The 22,060-nt window shown below is 46.3% G+C and overlaps 1 protein-coding gene across 6 annotated transcripts in view; it reads right to left on the bottom strand.

Annotated features, from left to right (window-relative positions):
- Window positions 1-15,905, bottom strand: part of LOC106610436 (zinc finger protein 638) — a 56,892-nt gene extending 40,987 nt beyond the window's left edge. For 2 of the 6 annotated variants that reach the window (XM_014209806.2, XM_014209807.2), the window contains exon 1: window positions 15,799-15,905. In XM_014209806.2, coding sequence (XP_014065281.1) covers window positions 15,799-15,890 — 92 coding nt within the window. In that variant the 5' untranslated portion in view covers window positions 15,891-15,905. Of the gene's footprint in view, window positions 1-856; window positions 1,049-1,092; window positions 1,217-15,798 lie in introns of those variants that run through there. The other 4 variants (XM_014209808.1, XM_045722973.1, XM_045722974.1 and 1 more) reach the window with 4 other exon arrangements.
- Window positions 15,906-22,060: the final 6,155 nt, after the last annotated feature.

Here is a 22,060-nt window from a genome sequence, read left to right as displayed (position 1 = left end):
GTCACAAATATACTATCAGCAGCAACTGCGTTAACCTGGTCCAACTCCTCCCCTTTCTCAATTTTCAAAAGAGAAATAGGGTGTGTCTTTGGTGGTTGTTAAGTCATTCAGGTCATGCGCACCGAAACCGACGTAGCTAGTTCGTTTGCCAGTAACTACATAAGTGTTGACGTCATTTCAAAAGACTTGTTTTTGGAGAAATGGCACTTTGGTCAAATATCTTAGTAATCCAATTTTGTGTTTAAGCATTAAATGACCTGGTATGATGGTGCATTGATCAGTTATACCGTTTGAATACGTTATTTTTGCCCAAAGCCGACCTTTAAAACAGTAACTGTATATTTTCCATTTGTGAAATTGTTTTGATGTGATATGAAAGTAGACAGCTTTATGTTTCTAGAACCATAACGCAATTGAAAATCGATTCACATTTAGATGGATTATTTGGCTGCCAGAGCCAATTAGCCTCTAAATAGAAGATGTAACGGTAAGGCCCTTGCACTACAACGTTACTCCGACCTTAGCTTCTAGTCCATTATTGGGCTACTAGCAACATAGCTGTAGGTGGCCGGGTATTCATTTACATGAGTTAGATCGCTAATATAAAAACACGACTTGCTCTAACTGTACTGTAAAGTTAGCCTATACATTATATACAAAACTGCACAAGATGTCAAATGCCACTTAATTACAAACGCCTTGATTCGCTCTGATGCTAACCAGTTGAAATAAGGACAGTTAGTTACAATGCTAGTTAGCTAACCTAATCAGCAAGCTGCTGTAATGACCATTTTATTGACTAGTACCATCCAGCTGTGCACTCGTGCAAATACATTCCTGTCGTTTTATAACTTACGTTTGCAGATAAACACGTTCCACATTGACTAGCTGCAGTGTCCGACTAAATGCAGCTTTCCAGGCCTAACGTTAGGCCAGTTAGCTAGCTAGCTGCATTGTAAGGCCATTTTGTTTTTTGCTGCGATGCCAGTAGCAGAACGAGAAAGCATGAATGGTATTTTATCACCGAAACGAACGGTGATTAATATCCGTGAAGATGCTATTTTGTAAAATAATCTGTTTAGACATAGCTACCTGTCATACAATACCGGGTGTGGTTCTTTGTTTGTCTTTGTGGGACCTGTTGAAATCAGCTCTTCTCTTCGCTTTGACGAAGGATATAACCGCTTGCGCAAAAAGCCCTACAATGAAAACAGGCTGACTAATCGAGAGCAGAACCAATTATTAAATCTTAGGCATTAAATCGAATCGTATTGCGCTTTTTCTGCTCAAAAAAGACGTACGCCACACATACAGTATCTTATTTTCTATCAAAATGTGTAAATTATAGTTTATTCATCAATATAATTTATGTAAACTAAAAACAACGTTTCTACTTCACTACCAGCATAAATCAGAGTTATTTAGTGCTCCTATTTGCAATTGTTTTGTGAAGTTATGACAGATTGCATATTTGGTCAATATTGAGATATTAGACATTTGTTATGGGAAACTTGTGTTACATGCTTCTGTATTAGACACCTACTGTTATGTACTGTACACTTTTATTTTTTTCAAAATAGTACATAAATCAGGATGAGGCTAAATTAGGATTTGAGACTGCATCAACCTCAACACTACTATGTCTTTCTCTTAACAATGCAAACATGTCTAAATTGATTTTTAAAGTCACTCCTGATGGGAATAAATAAAGTTGTATGGAATTGACTGTGTCCTGTGATTGGCTGTTCCCAACATTCCGGTGTGTCTGTGGCCAAAGCTCCCATGACCCTCTCATTAGCTTGTCACTTGACGAATTATCAGGCTTGTAACGGCAACTGCCTTCATTCCCCCTGGGTCATATTAAACTGCTGTCATCCACACACTGATAGAGAGAGGGATAGACAGAGGCTGTGCACGTGTGAGAAAGAGAAATAGTGTGTTTGTGAGATATAGGCCTAGGTCCTAGAGAATGGGCATTTTGTGTGTGTGTGTGCATGTGTTTATGAGAGACAGAAGCTGTATGTTTGAGAGAAGGGGGGACGAGCGAGAAAAGGAATGAGAGACAGCATGCCGGTGTATTTAAACATGCCACAGACATCTGATCCAAGCGATGTATTCGATAGCAGAAACATTTAAAAACAGACACAGTAACACATGATCCATCCATGCCGGACTGGTAATCGATACGGGGATGAACTATCTGACAACATTATGTACTGTATGCGCTATCTCTCTCAGTGGGTTTGGTGGTGGTGGGGGTCCGAATGACTTGCCTCTCAATCATATTTCCTGTCATAACTAGTTGCTGTTTGCGTCACCAAAGTGCACCTGTGGGCAATGTCCCCCATACCCCACAGCGGCCGATGCTAGATTTGGAGACATGTCGTGGGGATGAAAAACACACAACCCCTGCCTTTGGAATCCACCTCACCTCTGAATGAGTCAGATTATAGATTTTTTTTCTTCATCATGCAAATTCCCATCACCCAACCTGCCTGACTCCCTTGCTGTGTCCCTTACTCCACTCCCCCCTTTCTTTCTCTCTCATCTCCCCCTACCCCTTGCCACCGCCCCAGGGCCCCTACCCCTCGCCACCGCACCTGTTCGACAGAGTTCTTTGGAGTCACTCACGTTTCATGATCAATGAGGTGAAAGATACATTTGGCTGTCGTAAATTTACCCCTTAGCCCCGCGCCTCACCCTTCAGCCTCATGACAATCATTATTTATTGGACAGAGAGGCACATTATTCAAACACCTGTCTGAATGGATAAACAAGTGCTCACAATGTTGACAGGATAGGGTAAGGAACGGACGGGACGGCTAGCAAACGTAGGCAGGGAGATATGTGGATCATAGGCAGACAGCATAGGCTAATGGAGATGTACGTATGCCATCTTGTATGTGTACAAAACAAAAATACCAACCATATCACAAGATGACAAGATGTATGCTGTTGCTAGGCGTGTTGCATGAGCATGTGAAGACAAGCCAGTGACTACTGTCCCTCCATGACGGTGGAGGGTGTGTTCAGTTACTTTCCCATTCTAAGGGAAAAGAAGATGATGATGATGGTGATGCATGTGACATGTTATTTTCACAGGTAATAATATGGTTATTGTTGGGGGGAAACAGAACATGTCTGTAAATCCTCCAGGCATTCCATAAACTGTGTCTGTATGACTACAATTTCAAATCAAATAGGGGCCTACCATTTTTTTATGTCCAGGCTATTTCGGTGGCATAGTACATGTATATAATAATCATATCAAATTATTAATCAAACCTCATGACTGACCACACTGAGAAAATAACGTCTCTCTATTTCGCCAGTCTCAACTTAATAAGATGATCATGTGCTCTTGCTACCAGAATATCCCTAACAAGTATACTCTCACTGCCCATCTTGTTTCCGTAGACCCAACACTCTCTTATATCAGCCGCCCGCGTCCTCAGATTACAGAGCTCCAACTACTACTGCTGATGCATGGTGTATGGTTGTCGTTGCTGTCGTAAGCCTACCCTAGGTGCTGGGACAAAGGTGACGGGTTGTGGGGGGAGTCGGGTTGTGAAGGCACGTGCGTGGGGTTTCAAATCAACCTCGGAGGGATGAGAGGAGACACTGAAGTGATTTGGTGCAGACAGGATGAAAATGATACGGGTGCCCCAGGTGGGACAAACAGAGCGGTATGGGATGTTTCTCACTTCCCCCCCATGGGGTTTGCATCATCAGCAGTGAAAGCGAGGGGAAAACAGCCTGGGTGTTAACAGTGCTGCATAATGGATTGGCTTCCAGTCTGGCTTGTGATATCATTAATGTGTAATACAGTACTACAGTGTAGGACTAATTAAGAGCAGGTGGTGGACTGGAGAGGATTCAGTCCGACTGAATTCAGAAGTCAGACTTCCATGCTAGAGAAAATCTCTCCTACGGACCCCCAGCCGCTCCATGTATTCGATGTATTCCAAAGCTAACACACATGACTCAACTTGTCAACTATATAATAATCAAGCCCTTGAATATGTGAATCAGGTGAAAGAGTTCAGGGGTACAACTAAATTGTGAAACTACTGGGGTCCAAGAGGAGAGGTTTGAAAACCTCTGTGCTAGAGAGGTATCTCAGCAATCCACCTTGAGACTGAACTGACCCCTAACCTTGAGTTTGAACTGGCCCCTAACCTTGAGGTTGAACTGGCCCCTAAACACAGACCTAGGATCAGATATCCTCAGCCTAAATCCTCATTAGGATAGAACTTAATATCTGACCCTGGAACCAGTGGTTAAGGTCAACTCCTATCAACTCCTACAACAGAACATAGTTAGACCAAGTAACAACACAATCAATAGGGAAATGTAGCTTTGTTTGCACATCATGAATACTCCTCAGTAGATTAACTGAATCTGCCCACACTGTTGCCTAGACAACCACTAACGTATCTATTACATCCAAAGGGATTGGATTGGATGAATCACTCAATGTAACACCACTGAACTACCCTGTTGGTCTCCCACCCCGACCCCTCTTTGCAGTGTGGCAGTAATGCATGACAGGTGTAGGCTTCATGACTTTGAGCGGAACGCCGTAGTAGGGGGTGTAAATTAACAGTGTCGCCAGCCGTTCAGTTCCACTCCCTCAAACATCCCAGAGTGGCTAAGCCATCAACAGCTCCATGCAAATTACTGGGCAATAGAAATGCAGAATGGAGATTCAATGAGAGAATGTCGCACTGTAGCAATTAAAATGTATCATACGGTTGGCTGCAGAATACCAGTAGTAAGGAGGAGACCTAAAAAACAACAATCACCAACTAAACCATATTTTCTCTCTCTCTCCCTCTCTCGCTCACTAACAGTTCATTTAGCTCACACTCTCTCTCACACTCTCTCTCTCTGACACCATCTCTCTCAAGTGCCCATCACGAGTGCTTAGTACATAAATCTTTTTTAGGACTCCTCTTATTTTTAGACCCAGGCGTGGTGGGTATAGGCTAGTGGCGATCACTCTAAGGCAACGTTGCAAATGTCAGCCTTTTTCACACAGTGCATTACTTTTGACCAGGGCCCACAGGGATGCCCACAGGGTTCTGGACAAAAGTAGTATACTATTTAAGGAATAGGGTGCTATTCGGGATGCAGACTAAGACTCCTCTCGCTCCCAAGAGTGAAGGAGGTCACTGCTGAGACTGCTACAGTCAGAACCTACCTACTGAACGACAAAGTTTCCCAGTTGTGTAAAAACATTCTGTCACGCCCATACAATGTGTCCCTTAAGCTAAAAGTGCCTGAGCTAAAGCTTTATAAATGGATGTTATGCGATGCTAATAACTATGTTACGTAGTGCCTGTTGGGCAGCGGCCAGTTCCAAGTGATTTACTGCCAGCAAATACAATGACTTACGATATCGCCTTCCCCCTTTAACCAATCAACTAGAGCATTGCTAATGGACGGTGGCCATCTTGTCCGTCTAGCACATCGCTAATTTGTGCTATTCAGGTACACGGTGTGACATTTCTGTGCAGAGGGGCACACCACCAAATAAAAATAAACCCAGAAGAACCTGATGATAAGGCACATTAGCATGACTTTATGTTCCTACAGGCAATGGGATATAGGTAACTCGTGTTTAATAAGCACCTCAAAATAGGTTTGGCGCATTTCAGCTAAGCCGTTACTAAGGGACAACATTATAGACTAGTGGTTCCCAACTCCGGTCCTTGAGTACCCCCAACAGCACCCATTTTTGTTGTAGCTGCGGACAAACATACCTGATTCAACTCATTGAGGGTCTGATGATTAGTTGACAAATTGAATCAGGTGTGTTAGTCTGGGACAACAAGAAAATATCTACTGTTGAGGGTATTCGAGGACCAGAGTTAAGAACCACTGTTATAGACCATCACAGATTTTGACACTTTATTCTCTGCTGTATCTATAGTATGATTTAGTTATACCGTCCTACGTGCCGTCCCATCGCATGTGGGCATCGTAAAGGTCATGCAGACTGTGTTTCATTGACAAGCATCTTGTGATTATGATGTATTCACATTCAGGTACATCTAATTTCAATCACACACATTCAAAGTGATGTCCTACAGCAGGGATGGCCAACTCCAGTCTTCAGGAGCCTGATCGGTGTCACACTTTTGCCCCATCCCCAGCTAACACACCTGACTCCAATAATCAACTAATCATGATCTTCAGTTTAGAATGCAATTTGTTTAATCAGCTGTGTTTGCCAGGGATGGGGAAAAAGTGTCTGTCCCGTGAGGACTGGAATTGCCCATCCCTATCCTACAGTGCGTGGGTCCAGTGGGTCTTGCTGTGTGATTAAGGAGAGGAATAGGGGAGGAGGGGAGGAGGGACGTTCTCTCGGCCTCTGTTACTTGGCAGACCCCAGAACCCTTACCCAGACCTAGAGTGCCCCACTCAGATCCCCCTTGGCATAAACTGACCCTTCAAACTGCTTCCAACAGATGAGATCAGTAATCGTTAGGTGTGATATGAATCTCCTCAAGTGACTGAAGGGCTGAAATAATCTCAGTTAGGTATATGTATGCACAAAGGCAATGGACTGCAGCACAACACCACACGTGTAATAACAATAACGAGACGTTTGGTGTTATGGCTCAGTCGGTAGAGCATGGCACTTGCAACGCCATGGGTCGTGGATTCAATTCCAGCTGTGGCCACATATAATTAAGGTTTATCTGGATATTTCACTCTTAATCTGGTGACTTTTGTCCTGGCATAAAAGTCACCAGTCTTGACCTTTTAACAAGTGCAATGAAAACTTTACTGCCATGCCTTGTGATGTTTTGTGGGGCACGAGTGTTTGTCAGGCATTGATTAATTGATTCCCTGACTCACAAAGCAGTCAAACAACGCGCCTGAAAGACAGCGTTGCCACTGTATTAAACGCTTTGATTTACACCTTTAGTTTACAAGCCCACCACTGTGAAAAGATGCAGGCCGGATTCTAGTTGCTTTAGACAGTTAAAGGACATTTATAAGGCCCCCTTGACCCACAGTGGCCACCTGTGACTGTCACATTGCATGTGTATAAATGTATTTTATTGTTTTCTCTTGCGTAGCTCTGACATGGCCAGCCTTTTTAGAGTGTTTATTTTAGATCCTCGGCAGCCCATGGCATGATATGTCAGTGGAAAGCCATGCAGTTTGATGAGGTATAGGTTATGCACGTACTTACTGTGGTGTTTTCACAATCTTTATGAGAGATCATTCTGAGAGAGCATTCTGACTGCGGTGAAATAGACAATAGTCCATATTAGGAGAAGATCACACCCGCACGTCATGATCTGATCATTTGGCTTATTTAAGACCCTGTTTGAACCTCTAATCAAGTAGGTTTTAAAGATTCTTACAAGTCCTGGAACTAGGTTAATGAGAGAATTAAAGGGTCACACACAGAGAGTAGGGAAACAGTCCTAGAACTAGGTTAATGAGATAATTAAAGGGTCACACACAGAGAGTGGGGAAACAGTCCTAGAACTAGGTTAATGAGAGAATTAAAGGGTCACACACAGAGAGTGGGGAAACAGTCCTAGAACTAGGTTAATGAGAGAATTAAAGGGTCACACACAGAGAGTGGGGAAACAGTCCTAGAACTAGGTTAATGAGAGAATTAAAGGGTCACACACAGAGAGTGGGGAAACAGTCCTAGAACTAGGTTAATGTGAGGGTTAAAGGGTCACCCACAGACAGTAGGGAAGTGAGACAGTGTAATTAGGGAAAACAGTGTTAGCAGGGAAAACAGTGGAAACCCAGGGGGTGTTAGCAGGGAAAACAGTGGAAACCCAGGGGATGTTAGCAGGGAAAACAGTGGAAACCCAGGGGGTGGAAACCCAGCCTCCCTGTGGCTCAGTTGGTAGAGCATGGTGTTTGCAATGGTGTTTGCAACACCAGGGTTGTGGGTTCGATTCCCACGGGGGGCCAGTACAAAAAAAAAAAAAAAAATGTATGAAATTAATTGAAATGTATGCATTCACTACCGTAAGTCGCTCTGGATAAGAGCGTCTGCTAAATGACTAAAATGTAAAGTTTTTGCATGGAAAACTGTGGAAACCCAGGGGGTGTTAGCAGGGAAAACAGTGGATTGTAGGGCTCAGAAAGCTCCAACTTGTGTCAAGTGTCAAGCCAGAACAGTCACTATCACAGCCATGGACACACCCTATCAACTGTACTTTGTTCTTACTGGACTCTACAAGCTTGAATATGTTATTGTACGTATGTAGCAAACAAATCCAAGGCCAAAGCCACAAGACCAGACAGTGGTTTAAAAAAAAGGAATGCGACAGGTGAGACTGCTCTCTGACCAGTGTCTGTGAGTGACTCAGGCAGCTGCCAATCGTAAAACTTTTATCCCCCATATACCCCTCAGAGAGTCTGCCAGAGCAAGACGATGCATCATACGCTTCCAACTTAGCATCCTCAACTCCCACCTCCCACCCGACCAAGTACATTAAACAGCTGATTTATTTAAGCTTAAACCTTCGTTAGTTAGTGTTCAACCCTATAATGATAGGATGATACATTGGATGTCATGAGTCTTTGTCTTAATGAGTTACAGTATTGTGCTCGCAGTCTTTAGAGACTGCTATACAGGAATCAATCCCTAATACCTCGCTAACGCTGCTAATGTTTCCATGGTATTTAGAGACTACTATACATTTGTGTTATTTCATAGTTTTGATGTCTTCATTATTATTCTACAATGTAGAAAATAGTAAAAATAAAGCAAAAAAACGTTTAACTGGTACTGTAAGTATACTTTGAATACAATAGTAAATGATCCGTCCTTAATTAGACTTATCACTATAGAGTGACCACATGTTGTCCCAGATTGTGCGGGACAGTCCCATATTTCGTCCCACGTCCCGCAACCAAACAATCATGTCCAGCATTTGATCAACAAATTCAAACGTCACTCACTTAGATTTATTTTATAGGTTTCTCCAGAATTTCAGTCAGTCACTTGCGGTCACATTGTGCTTATGAAAAGATTCAGAAATAATTCAGATCCCTTCCCCTTTTGCACATTTTGTTACATTACAGCCTGATTCTAAAATGTATAAAATTATTTTCTTTCCTCATCAATCTACACACAATACCCCATAATGAAAAAGCGAAAACAGGTAAACTTACATATACATATATATATATATATATATATATATATATATATATATATATATATATTGCGGGACGTGGGACGAAATATGGGACTGTCCCGCACAATCTGAGACAACATGTGGTCCGGCCTGCAACCTATATATATAAAACTGAAATACATTATTTACATAAGTATTCAGACCCTTTGCTATGAGACTCGAAATTGAGCTCAAGTGCATCTTGAATCCATTGATCATATTTGAGATGTTTCTACAACTTGATTGGAGTCCACCTGTGGTAAATTCAATTGATTGGACATGATTTGGAAAGGCACACACCTGTCTATATAAGGTCCCATGTAAGAGCAAAAACTTAGCCATGAGGTCGAAAGAATTGTCCGTAGACGTCCGAGACAGGATTGTGTCGAAGCACCGATCTGGGGAAGGGTACCAAAACATTTCTGCAGCATTGAATGTCCCCAAGAACACAGTGGCCTCCAGTATTCTTAAATGGAAGAACTTTGGAACCACCAAGACTCCTCCTAGAGCTGGCCACACTTCCAAACTGAGCAATAGGGGGATAAAGGCCTTGGTCAGGGAGGTGACCAAGAACCTGATGGTCACTCTGAAAACTCCAGAGTTCCTCTGTGGAGATGGAAAAACCTTCTAGAAGGACAACCATCTCTGCAACACCACCAATAAGGCATTTATGGTAGAGTGGCCAGATGGAAGCCACTCCTCAGTAAAAGGCACATGACAGCCCGGTTGGAGTTTGCCAAAAGGCAGCTAAAGGAGTCTCAGACCATGAGAAACAAGATTATCTGGTCTGATGAAACCAAGATTTAACTCTTTGGCCTGAATGCCAAGTGTCACATCTGGAGGAAACCTGGCACCGGTCCTATGGTGAAACGTAGTGTGGGCAGCATCATGCTGTGGGGATGTTTTTCAATGGCAGGGACTGGGACGCTAGTCAGGATCAAGGGAAAGATGAACAGAGCAAAGTAAAGAGAGATCTGTACTTTGTCACAACCTGACAGGAGTGGCTTTGAGACAAGTCTCTGAATGTCCTTGAGTGGCCCAGCCCGGACTTGAACCCAATCGAACATCTCTGGAGAGACTTGAAAATAGCTGTGCAGCGATGCACCCCATCCTTGGGTATAACGCTACTGTACAAGCTTGCCACACCTGTATTTCGGGAGTTTCTCCCATTCTTCTCGGCAGATCCTCTCAAGCTCTGTCAGGTTGGATGGGGAGCAATTTAATCAATTTAAGAATAAAGCTGTAACATAATAAAATATAGAAAATTCAAGGGGTCAGAATACTTTCCGAATGCACTGTATATGATAAGGATGTGTTACTGGTGACATAAAAAACTTATCCAGTCATTGTTGAGATCTGATATTCTGCGCAAGACCAGATGTTTGGCCAATGTCATAGACCTATCAGCCAATTCTCAAACTTTTTCGGGCTAAATTCCAGCAAAACTTGGAGAGGACAGTTATGCCTAACTACTTACAAAAAGTGTGCTACCGATGAAGAGCTACAAAACTAAGCAAATAGCTGTATTAGACTGAAAAATAGGACATACGGTCATTTCACATTTGTGTTGCTTTCATATTTACTGCTACTTCACTCAATCCTGTTTTTGTCACGACTCCCGCCGAAGTCGGCTCCTCTCCTTGTTCGGGCAGCGCTCGAAAGTCTTCTAGCCATCGCCGCTCCACCTTTCATTTCCATTTGTTTTGTTTTGTTTTTTCGCACACCTGTTTTACATCCCTCATCGTGTCATGTGTGCATGTGTGAACATACGTGTCATGTGTGCTGGTTTTTCGCCGGGTCTTGTTTGGAACCCATGGTATTGTATGCTGTACATTATTTGTGTGATGAGTGCTCTATTCGCTTTTGCCTTTGGCGGGAGTGTCGTTACGCAGTTGTGTCCGACTGTTTTCCTTCTGCCAAATAAAGTGTGCCAATTCACTCATCTCTGCTTTCCTGCACCTGACATCAGTTTACCAGTTGCGCACACCGTTGACAGAATTACACACCTACCATGGAGTCAGCAGGAGCAGGTACCCCAGATGTAGGGGTCGAGGAGCGCATCAGAGAGCATGCAGCGATGCTGCAACATCTCGGCGCCGCGATGGACCGCGTCGCCCAGACCATGGACCGCTGGGAGAGACAGAGAGTCCCTCCAGCGCCTCCACCAGCACAACAGGGGTTATGACTAATCGTTCCTTCTGTACCCGGTCCCTGTGGGATGCGTCTCGCCCTTCCCAGGGAATAATGATGGGACGGCGGCACGCTGCCAGGGTTTCCTACTACAGCTGGACCTATACCTGGCCACCGTTTACCCAGCTCCCTCGGGAAGGGAGAGGGTGTCCTCCCTCATCTCGTGCCTCTCGGGGAGAACTCTGGAGTGGGCTAATGCCATGTGGGGAGAAGGAGATGCGGTGTTGGACCACTTCGAGGTATTCACCTGCCGCTTCCGGGCAGTCTTCAACCACCCGCCCGAGGGTAGAGCGGCGGGTGAACGCCTCTTCCACCTGAGGCAGGTGGTCGTTGACTCCTCGGGCACGAGGAGCACCCAGGGGTTCGCCCTGGAATTTCGCACCCTGGCCGCCGGAGCGGGAAGGAAAGACAGGGCCCTTATCGACCACTACCTCTGCAGCCTGCGCGAGGATGTCCGTCGGGAGTTGGCCTGCAGGGATACCACCCTCACCTTCGACCAGCTGGTAGACCTGTCCATTTGGTTGGATAACCTGCTGGTCACCCGCGGACGCCCAGAGAGGGCTCTGTCGTTTCCCTCTCCCAGCACTACCGCTCTGGTGCCTATGGAGCTGGGAGGTGCTGCCCTCAGGGAGACCGGAGGAGGGGCCTTCACGTGCACCATCTGTGGCCGCAGAGGTCACACTGCCGGTCAGTGCCGGGTTGGTTCATCTGGGGATCAAGGCAGCAGGCAGGGCACTCTGGCGTCAACCCAGGTGAGCCTGCACCACTCTCATCCAGAGCCCTCTGTTGTACACATGTTTGTGCATGTAAAATTTCCCCGCATTCCCAGCATAAGGCACTCGTCGATTCAGGCACGGCTGGGAATTTTATTGACAGAGCATTCGCCCATAGTTTAAGGATCCCCATTGTTCCAGTGGTTAGGCCTTTCCCAGTTCACGCTTTGGACAGTCGACCACTAGGGTCTGGGTTGATTAGAGAGGCCACCACTCCCCTGGGCATGGTGACGCAGGGGGGTCACGAGGAGAGAATCAGTCTCTTCCTCATTGACTCTCCTGTGTTTCCTGTGGTACTTGGCCTTCCCTGGTTAGCTCGTCATGACCCCACCATTTCATGGCAAAAGAGGGCTTTCACGGGGTGGTCATGGGAGTGCTCAGGGAGGTGTTTAGGGGTTTCCGTTGGTGCTACTATGGTGGAAAGTCCAGACCAGGTCTCCACCGTGCGCATCCCCCCTGAATATGCCGATTTGTCTCTCGCCTTCTCCAAAAAGAAGGCGACTCAATTACCACCCCATCGACGGGGGGATTGTGCGATAAATCTCCTGGTAGACGCCACACTTCCCAGGAAGTTACGTGTATCCCCTGTCACAGGCGGAGACGGCGTGTATGTAAACATATATCTCCGAATCGCTGCGTCAGGGATACATTCTCCACTTCACCCGCCTCCTCGAGTTTAATTTTTGTGAAGAAGAAGGAGGGAGGTCTGCGCCCATGTATTGACTATCGAGGTCTAAACCAGATCACTGTGAGGTACAGTTACCTGCTACCTCTCATAGCCACAGCGATTGAGTCAATGCACAGGGCGCGCTTCTTCACCAAACTAGATCTCAGGAGTGCTTACAACCTGGTGCATATCCGGGAGGGAAGACGGCTTTCAGTACTACCTCAGGCCATTATGAGTACCTCGTCATGCCGTATGGGTTGATGAATGCTCCGTCAGTCTTCCAAACCTTTGTAGATGACATTTTCAGGGACCTGCATGGGCAGGGTGTAGTGGTGTATATTGATGACATTCTGATATACTCCGCTACACGCGCCGAGCATGTGTCCCTGGTGCGCAGGGTGCTTGGTCGTCTGTTGGAGCATGACCTGTACGTCAAGGCTGAGAAATGCCTGTTCTTCCAACAGTCCGTCTCCTTCCTAGGGTACCGCATTTCCATCTCAGGGCTGGAGATGGAGAGTGACCGCATTTCAGCCGTGTGTAATTGGCCGACTCTCACTACGGTAAAGGAGGTGCAGCCAACTACCACCGGGTTTTGGTCAGGTAGCGGCTCCCATTACCTCACTGCTGAAGGGGGACCGGTACGTTTGCAGTGGTCGGCTGAGGCGGCCAGGGCTTTTGGTCACTTAAGAGCTCTGTTTACCTCGGCTCCCGTGCTGGCCCATCCGGATCCCTCTTTGGCGTTCATAGTGGAGGTGGACGCGTCCGAGGCTGGGATAGGAGCCGTGCTCTCTCAGCGCTCGGGCACGCCACCGAAGCTCCGCCCCTGTGCCTTCTTCTCGAGGAAGCTCAGCCCGGCGGAGCGAAACTATGATGTGGGGGACCGGGAGCTGTTGGCTGTGGTCAAGGCTTTGAAGGTGTGGAGACATTGGCTTGAGGGGGCTAAACACCCTTTTCTCATCTGGACTGACTACCGCAACCTGGAGTACATCCGGGCAGCGAGGAGACTGAATCCTCGTCAGGCAAGGTGGGCCATGTTTTTTACCCGTTTTGTCTTCATCCTTTCTTACAGACCAGGTTCCCAAAATGTGTAGGCAGACGCACTGTCTCGGCTGTATGACACAGAGGAGCGGCCCATGGATCATACTCCCATCCTCCCGGCCTCCTGCCTGGTAGCGCCGGTGGTGTGGGAGCTGGACGCGGACATTGAGCAGGCGTTATGTGCGGAGCCCGCTCCCCTCCAGTGTCCCGCTGGGCGTCTGTACATTCCGTCTGCTGTCCGTGACCGGTTTATTTATTGGGCCCATACGTCACCCTCCTCTGGCCGTCCTGGGATCGGTCAGACGGTGCGCTGTCTGAGTGGGAAGTACTGGTGGCCATTATTTGTGTGACTAGTGCGCTATTCGCTTTTGCCTTTGGCGGGAGTGTCGTTACGCAGTTGCGTCCGACTGTTTTCCTTCTGCCAAATAAAGTGTGCCTGTTCACTCATCTCTGCTCTCCTGCACCTGACTTAAGTTACCAGTTGCGCACACCGTTGACAGTTTTACATTCCCCGAGACAAACCAGAATTGTTTCCTTGGCCACATAATGCCAGATTTTCATAAAACACATGTGGTTTCTTGTTTCTGCATCACTACATTTTGCACGAGGCAAAAGAGTAGCTTCGCTTCAATTAGCTCGTTCATTGCAGGGCTGTAGTGCTGCCTGAGTACACCGGAGTGTTGCTCAGCCACTTTTCACAATGGTGCTCATTTAGTCAAGTTAGATCAAAGCTGAATCAATGTCTTGGAAGATCACATAATGATTAGTTAGTATTCTACATAACACAACCAAATATAATGGCATAGAACAATGTTACTGTCACACCAAACACACCACCAAATGTCTTATGAGATTTTAGGATGGTTAGCTGAATAGTCAAAAAAAGAAAATATCTCATGCGGCCAAAACTGTGAATGTCCTGCAAAATCATCCTGTTGTCCCACATTTGTATAATTTAAATGTGGTCACTGTACTAAAACTGTTTTTCTGCCAGTCTGTTTATTTATTTACCCCCCTGTCCTTCATCACCGACTGACTGGGTTGGCTGTCAGTGGTCTCATTTACTGTGATGTGATGCGCCTCTGACTGTGCACTAAGCATTTACTGATTTAAGCCGTTGGATGGGGCAACACTAGAAACTTACTGTCTGTTGGGCTTACAATAAAAGAGTGATGACAAGTTGGAGCCTATGGGGACTGCTACTCGGCTTGCAGCTGTCTGCAGCAAATAAAAACATCTAGTTCACAACATACCGCACTATCTATATATATATATATATATATATATACAGTATTTGTAATTTCTAGACAGAAACAAGAAAAGATTACTAGTTTACACAGTACATAAAAAAATGACTTCAAAAGTTGGTAATAAACCACCTCGTCAACACTTTACACCACTTTATGGGAAAAGGTTTGGGCTAAATTTGACCTGATCACTTTGATAGAAGATTCAGAAAGAATTCCACAATGTCTTACTCTAGTAGTTGAGTTAAAGCGTTGCACTACCACAGTCATTGAGTATAGAATTACTAGCTGAGTCACAGTACGCCGACCCGGCACTGTTAGCCAAGTCACTGTATTAAACACTAAATTATTTTGTGGCTGAATTAGCGACTGTGCAAATTACATTCTTTCAAGGATCAGAAAGTAATCAAGTACCAGTTTGATTGGTAGTAAAGGTAGCAAGAAAGGTACAGTACTTCTGGTAGTGTTTCATTCTAGACCACAAACAAACATGGTAGAAGACCATCTAAAAAGCTGTGTTGGTATTTAGCACAAATGCCATCCCACAACAAACACGTGTACACACACCTAAAGCAAACGGATGCCTGCTTTATTTACAAAGCGCACCAAAACAGCATACCCCCAGATCCCTTTACAACGCACTTCACCCACTTCACCCATTTACCCTTCACCCCCTGTATTATACCCTCTGACTCCTGAACCCTGACCTGACTCACTTGTTGCCTGGTTTGGTCAAGGCTGTGCAAGCTAGAGGTCTCTGCTGCTGGCCCATGTTCTGGACCCGGTTCTTCTTATTGTTCTTCTGCATCTCCTGGCCGGACTGTCTGGGACTCACAGACCAATGGGACCAGATCCCAGTGAAAAGATGCAGTTAACAATTGTCTATTATGACTACAGGCTGATCCAGGACAGGTCCAGTGAACACTGGTCTATAATGACTACCGGCTGATCCAGGACAGGTCCAGTTTAGACTGATCTATAATGACTACAGGCTGATCCAGGACAGGTCCAGTTAAGACTGATCTATAATGACTACAGGCTGATCCAGGACAGGTCCAGATAACACTGGTCTATAATGACTACAGGCCGATCCAGGACAGCTGTAGACCCAGGCAGATCAAAGTAGTAGTAATCCGTATAGCTGTCTTCAGAATGTAGAGTCTTCAGAATCTTGAGTCTTCAGAATGTAGTGTTCAGAATGTAGAGTCTTCAGAGTCTTCAGACAGAATTAGAGTATTCGGGAACACATGTTTGTCTTGTTGTAGTTGAACTGTCCAGCGTTCCTCACAACGTCACTCAGCTTGCTCATCTTCTGTCAGTCCTTCTTTCTGCCCCATGTTTCCTCACCCACAACTGTCTCCACTCTGTTTCTCTCTCCAGTCCCTCCCTCCCTCCCTCCCTCCCTCCCTCCCTCCCTCCCTCCCTCCCTCCCTCCCTCCCTCCCTCCCTCCCTCCCTCCCTCCCTCCCTCCCTCCCTCCCCACACTCTCAGCCCCCTGCTGTTTTACGTAGCTCTGTTGACACAACCATACATACGATACAGAGCTCGATGGAACCTAATAAAGACCCAATGCTGACCCCGTGTGTAAGCTTTGTACAGGGAACCTACCCCAGACCATTCTAGACCCTCTACTGCATCCTCAATCTATAATCACAGACACATAGCCATCACTTTATGTCCTCACGTGACAAAAAGCTGCTGTCCTGTACAAACACTGCTGGACTGGTGGCTACAAAGGGACAGCCCTTGTGGATATGTTGAGGGGATTCCAGGTCAAGCAGAGGACTAGGGGACCTTAATCATGTGTAAGTGAAGTCTCGTCTTCCAGCCAGACAGCTGAGTAAGAGGTACAAGTGCATCAGTCAGGGCCAGGCTGACAGAGCATGGAGGAAGAGGGGGCCTCACACCAGCCAGGGGAGGAATGTCCTTATGCACTTCCTTGGTCTGGGGGTGGGATGGTGGGATGCGGGGCATTGGGAGGAAGGGGGCATGTGGAGGAAGAAAGGTGGGGCTATGGGGGGCTTCTTTGGGGTAGTCAGCTGTCATAGTGTTGGGTTGAGAGACAGGGAGGTGGTGAAAGGGAGATGGATGTCCTAGCTAAGGTCTTCTCCTCACTCACTGTGTAGAAGCTATTACCAACACACATTAACACTTTCTACATAGGCTACATAGTACTAACACTTTCTATATAGGCTACATAGTACTAACACTTTCTACATAGGCTACATAGTATTAACACTTTCTACATAGGCTACATAGTACTAATGTCACGGAAGTCGTAAGGATTGGACCAAGGTGCAGCGGGAATGTGTTTAGGCTGGGTTTCTGTACAGCAGTTTGAGATATCAGCTGATGTAAGAAGGGCTATATAAATACATTTGATATACTGCATACAGCTATACACAAAACAACTACCCACAAATCCCATAGAAAAAAACCCCTCTTAAGTAGGACCTTCAATTAGAAGCAACGAGGAGCAACTGCTTCCAATTGAAGGTCAATCCCATTAACTAAACATAGAAATAGAAAGACTAGAACGAACATCGAAATATACTATGACGTGACAGCTCAGGCTCCGGCCTAGGTCCCCAACCTAACCTGTCGACCCCCGCTGAAGGCTCAGGGCTAAGGCGCGTTGCTGTAGACCTCGGGCTGATGCGCGTCGCTGGAGACCTTGGGCTGATGCGCGTCGCTGGGAGTTCCAGACTGTAGGGCGACTCTGGCTGCGCCGATTACGGACTGTAGGGCGACTCTCTCGGTTCCGGACTGTAGGCCGTCTCTCTCGGTTCCGGACTGTGGGCCGTCTCTCTCGGTTCCAGACTGTGGGCCGTCTCTCTCGGTTCCAGACTGTGGACCGTCTCTCTCGGTTCCGGACTGTGGGCCGTCTCTCTCGGTTCCGGACTGTGGGCCGTCTCTCTCGGTTCCGGACTGTGGGCCGTCTCTCTCGGTTCCGGACTGTGGGCCGTCTCTGCTGGCTCCGGACTGTGGGCCGTCTCTGCTGGCTCCAGACTGTGGGCCGTCTCTGCTGGCTCCGGACTGTGGGGCATCTCTAGATGGGGCACTGTCGCCGGAAGCTCTGGACGGGGCACTGTTGCCGGACACTCTGGATGGGGCACTGTTGCCGGACACTCTGGATGGGGCACTGTTGCCGGACACTCTGGACGGGGCACTGTTGCCGGACACTCTGGATGGGGCACTGTTGCCGGACACTCTGGATGGGGCACTGTTGCCGGACACTCTGGACGGGGCACTGTTGCCGGACACACTGGACGGGGCACTGTTGTCGGAAGCTCTGGACTGGGCTGACGCACTGGAGGCCTGGTGCGTGGGGCTGGTACTGGAGGTACCAGACTGGAGACACGCACCCCAAGGCTAGTGCGAGGAGCGGGAACAGGACGTACTAGACTGGGCTGACGCACTGGAGGCCTGGTGCGTGGTGCTGGCTTTAGAAGCGCCAGACTAGAGACACGCACCTCAGGGCTAGTGCGAGGAGCAGGAACTGGATACACCGGGCCATGAGTAGGCACTGGAGGTCTGGAGTGCACCTCCTGCACAACCCGTCCTGGCTGGATGGTAATAGTAGCCCTGCACGAGCGGAGTGCTGGCACAGGGCGAACTGGGCTGTGCAGAGGCCTGATGGTTGCGGTGCGTAAAGCAGGCGTAGGGTAGCCTGGGCCTAGGAGGCGCACTGGTGGCCAGATGCGCTGCGCAGGCATCCTCCTTCCAGGCTGGATGCCCACTCTAGCACGGCACTTGCGAGGGGCTGGGATCGCTCGCACCAGACTGAGCATGCGAATGGGCGAGATCGTGCGCACTTCCGAGTACACCGGCGCTCTCCAATCCACACGCTCCCCATAATAAGCACGGGGAGTTGGCTTTGGGCTCAAACTTGGCCCAGCCAAACTACCCGTGTGGCCCTCCCAAAATATTTATTGGGGCTGCCTCTCAGGCTCCCGTAGCTCCCGTAACTTGTCCTCCCATAATTGCCGTTCCTTCTGCCAGGTCCATCCTTCAGGCTGGTGCTCCAATCCCCGCTGCTTGGTCCGTTTCTGCTGGATAGTTCTGTCACGGGCGTCATAAGGATTGGACCAAGGTGCAGCGGGAATGTGTATACTCATCTTATTTTTATTTGGCAGAAAGAAGGAAAACCAAAACAAAACACACGTATACAAAAATAACGACGACGAACAGTCCTGTAAGGCATACAGCTATACACAAAACAACTACCCACAAATCCCATAGAAAAAACACCCCTCTTAATAAGTAGGACCTTCAATTAGAAGCAACGAGGAGCAGCTGCTTCCAATTGAAGGTCAACCCCATTAACTAAACATAGAAATAGAAAGACTAGAACGAACATCGAAATATACTAACATAGAACATTAACCACAAACCCCGAAACACATAAAACAAACACCCCTCTTACATAAGAACATAGCCCAACAAACCCCGAAACACTCTAAACAAACACCCCCAGCCACGTCCTGACCAAACTACAATAACAAATATCCCCTTTACTGGTCAGGACGTGACAACTAACACTTTCTATATAGGCTACATAGTACTTTCCGGGCTTTCCTGTGGTTCAATTGGTAGAGCATGGTGTTTGCAACGCCAGCCGGTTGTGTGCAACGCCATGGTTGTGGGTTCGATTCCCACGCGGGGCCAGTACAAAAAAAATAAAAAATGCATGAAATTAAATGAAATGTATGAAATGTATGCAATCACTAATGTAAATTGCTCTGGATAAGAGCGTCTGCTAAATGACTAAAATGTAAAAATGTAAATGTATATAGGCTACATAGTACTAACACTTTCTATATAGGCTACATAGTATTAACACTTTCAATATAGGCTACATAGTAGTAACTCTTTCTATATAGGCTACATAGTAGTAACTCTTTTTATATATAGGCTACATAGTATTAACACTTTCAATATAGGCTACTTAGTAGTAACCCTTTCAATATAGGCTACATAGTACTAACACTTTCCATATAGGCTACATAGTAGTAACACTTTCAATATAGGCTACATATTAACACCTTCTATATAGGCTACATAGTATTAACCATTTCTATATAGTGTACATAGTACTAATACCTTCTATATAGGCTACATAGTATTAACACTATACTATTATCTTTAAAGAGTTTTTTTTCATGATAAATACATGACATAAAAATGTTTCACTTGTTTCAGAAATGATGAGTGTTTAAACGTAGAATGTAAGTTTTTTTATGAATATATCACATATGGTTTACCTGTAAGTACAAACCCATACTGTATACGCAATGCAATTACAGAGCAATCCAGAATCCAAACAGACTAATACTGTGTATGTCTGAAGCCCATATGATTTGACTATGTAAGGTGAAAGAGTCAGCCCTTGCAAGTGGCTGGGTTAACCTGTGGCTGGGACAGACAAGTGATGAGTGATATGAGTGATGATGCTTCCATTTCTGCTCAGGCCAAAATGCAAATCACTGAGTAAGTTGAAATTGCATCTGTGTGTGTGTGTGTGTGTGTGTGTGTGTGTGTGTGTGTGTGTGTGTGTGTGTGTGTGTGTGTGTGTGTGTGTGTGTGTGTGTGTGTGTGTGTGTGTGCGTGTGCTGGTGGGTGTGTGTGTGTGTTTATGCCTTATAATTAATCTGTGTTTTGTTCATGATATGTTTTGATAGGATTTCTAGTCAAATAAAATGACCTGCTGTCAACTAATCATTCATTTGTGCTCAATTCATGAACGCCCACAGGTGTGTGTATTTAAATAACACGTGACTTGTTAAGAAGAACACAGGACAAGTGGCTTAGGCTAAAATCACTCATGGATGTTTTGTTCCATCAGGTTGGACTCAGCCTTCTGCAGGACAGATAACCACAAATATCATAAGGAAAGCTCTGATTTACTTAAACAACAAGGGTAGGTTATTTTACATTATAACATGTTACCTTTGGCAAACCGTTTTACATAACATGTGTTCATTCAGACTTTCTGAGACAATGCACAATACTTTGACTGAAATACCAGTAGCCCTACGTATATCTAAGCATTTTTATGTATGTTGACATCTGTATATTGCATCAGTATGTTGCCTACAGTATATTAAAACATAAAGTCATGAAACTTGTCATCTACCCTCTCTCATATCTCAGTGGGATCGGATATTGTTCTACAAGGATGAATGCCTCTTCAGGAAATCACACTTACTTCAGCTGGAATGTTTGCCTTAACAAGGGCTATGTTGGGCCAGTGCTTATTGGTGCTGTCCAGTCCATGTGCTTCCTCCTGGGGATGCCAACCCTGGTCTGGTGCCTCTGGCTCTCTCTGAGTGGAAGTCTCTCTGGAGGTCTCAAACCCACCCAGGTTTTACCTATTAAACTGTTTGCAGTGGAGCTGGTGTTCTGTGTGGAGGGTTTCATTGAGGTGATCAGCTACCTCGTACAGAACATCATGTTAACACAGGCTGTATATTTCCTCTATTACCTCTCCTGGACCTGCAGGCCCCTGATCCAGAGCTGCATCTGTGTGGAGCGCTACCTGGCGGTGGTCCAACCTGTGGCTTTCCTCAAGTACAGATTCTGGAGGTACAGGGTGGCGTGTTCAACCGTGGTCTGGCTGCTGTCGCTCACTTACGCATGTTTTGCTATCGCTTTAATGGGTTATGAAGAAACAGCAGCTCATGTGATAATTGGTATCTATTGCCTTGGGGTGGCCGTCATTTCCCTCTGCTGCTTCTTCATCCTGCGTGTGCTGATCCAGCCTGGTCCAGGAGAGGTAGAGGGGGACAGAGGGGGAGAGAAGAAACAGGGGACAACAGATCCACATAAGATGAGAGCTTTTGGGATCATCTTAACCAACCTGGTGACGAGCTCCATCCTGATAGTTGTTGGTTATGCCACCCTTTCATCCAGTCTTGACTACAACTGCAATGTCATCAACATTTTGGTGATTGTTAACATCTTCAGCGTCTTGTTCTC

The sequence above is a fragment of the Salmo salar genome, chromosome ssa08 (genome assembly GCF_905237065.1).
Source record: "Salmo salar chromosome ssa08, Ssal_v3.1, whole genome shotgun sequence".
In the NCBI taxonomy this organism is placed as follows: Eukaryota; Metazoa; Chordata; class Actinopteri; order Salmoniformes; family Salmonidae; genus Salmo; species Salmo salar.
Note: the sequence above shows the minus strand (reverse complement) of the source record. Positions and strands in the feature narration are given on the sequence as shown.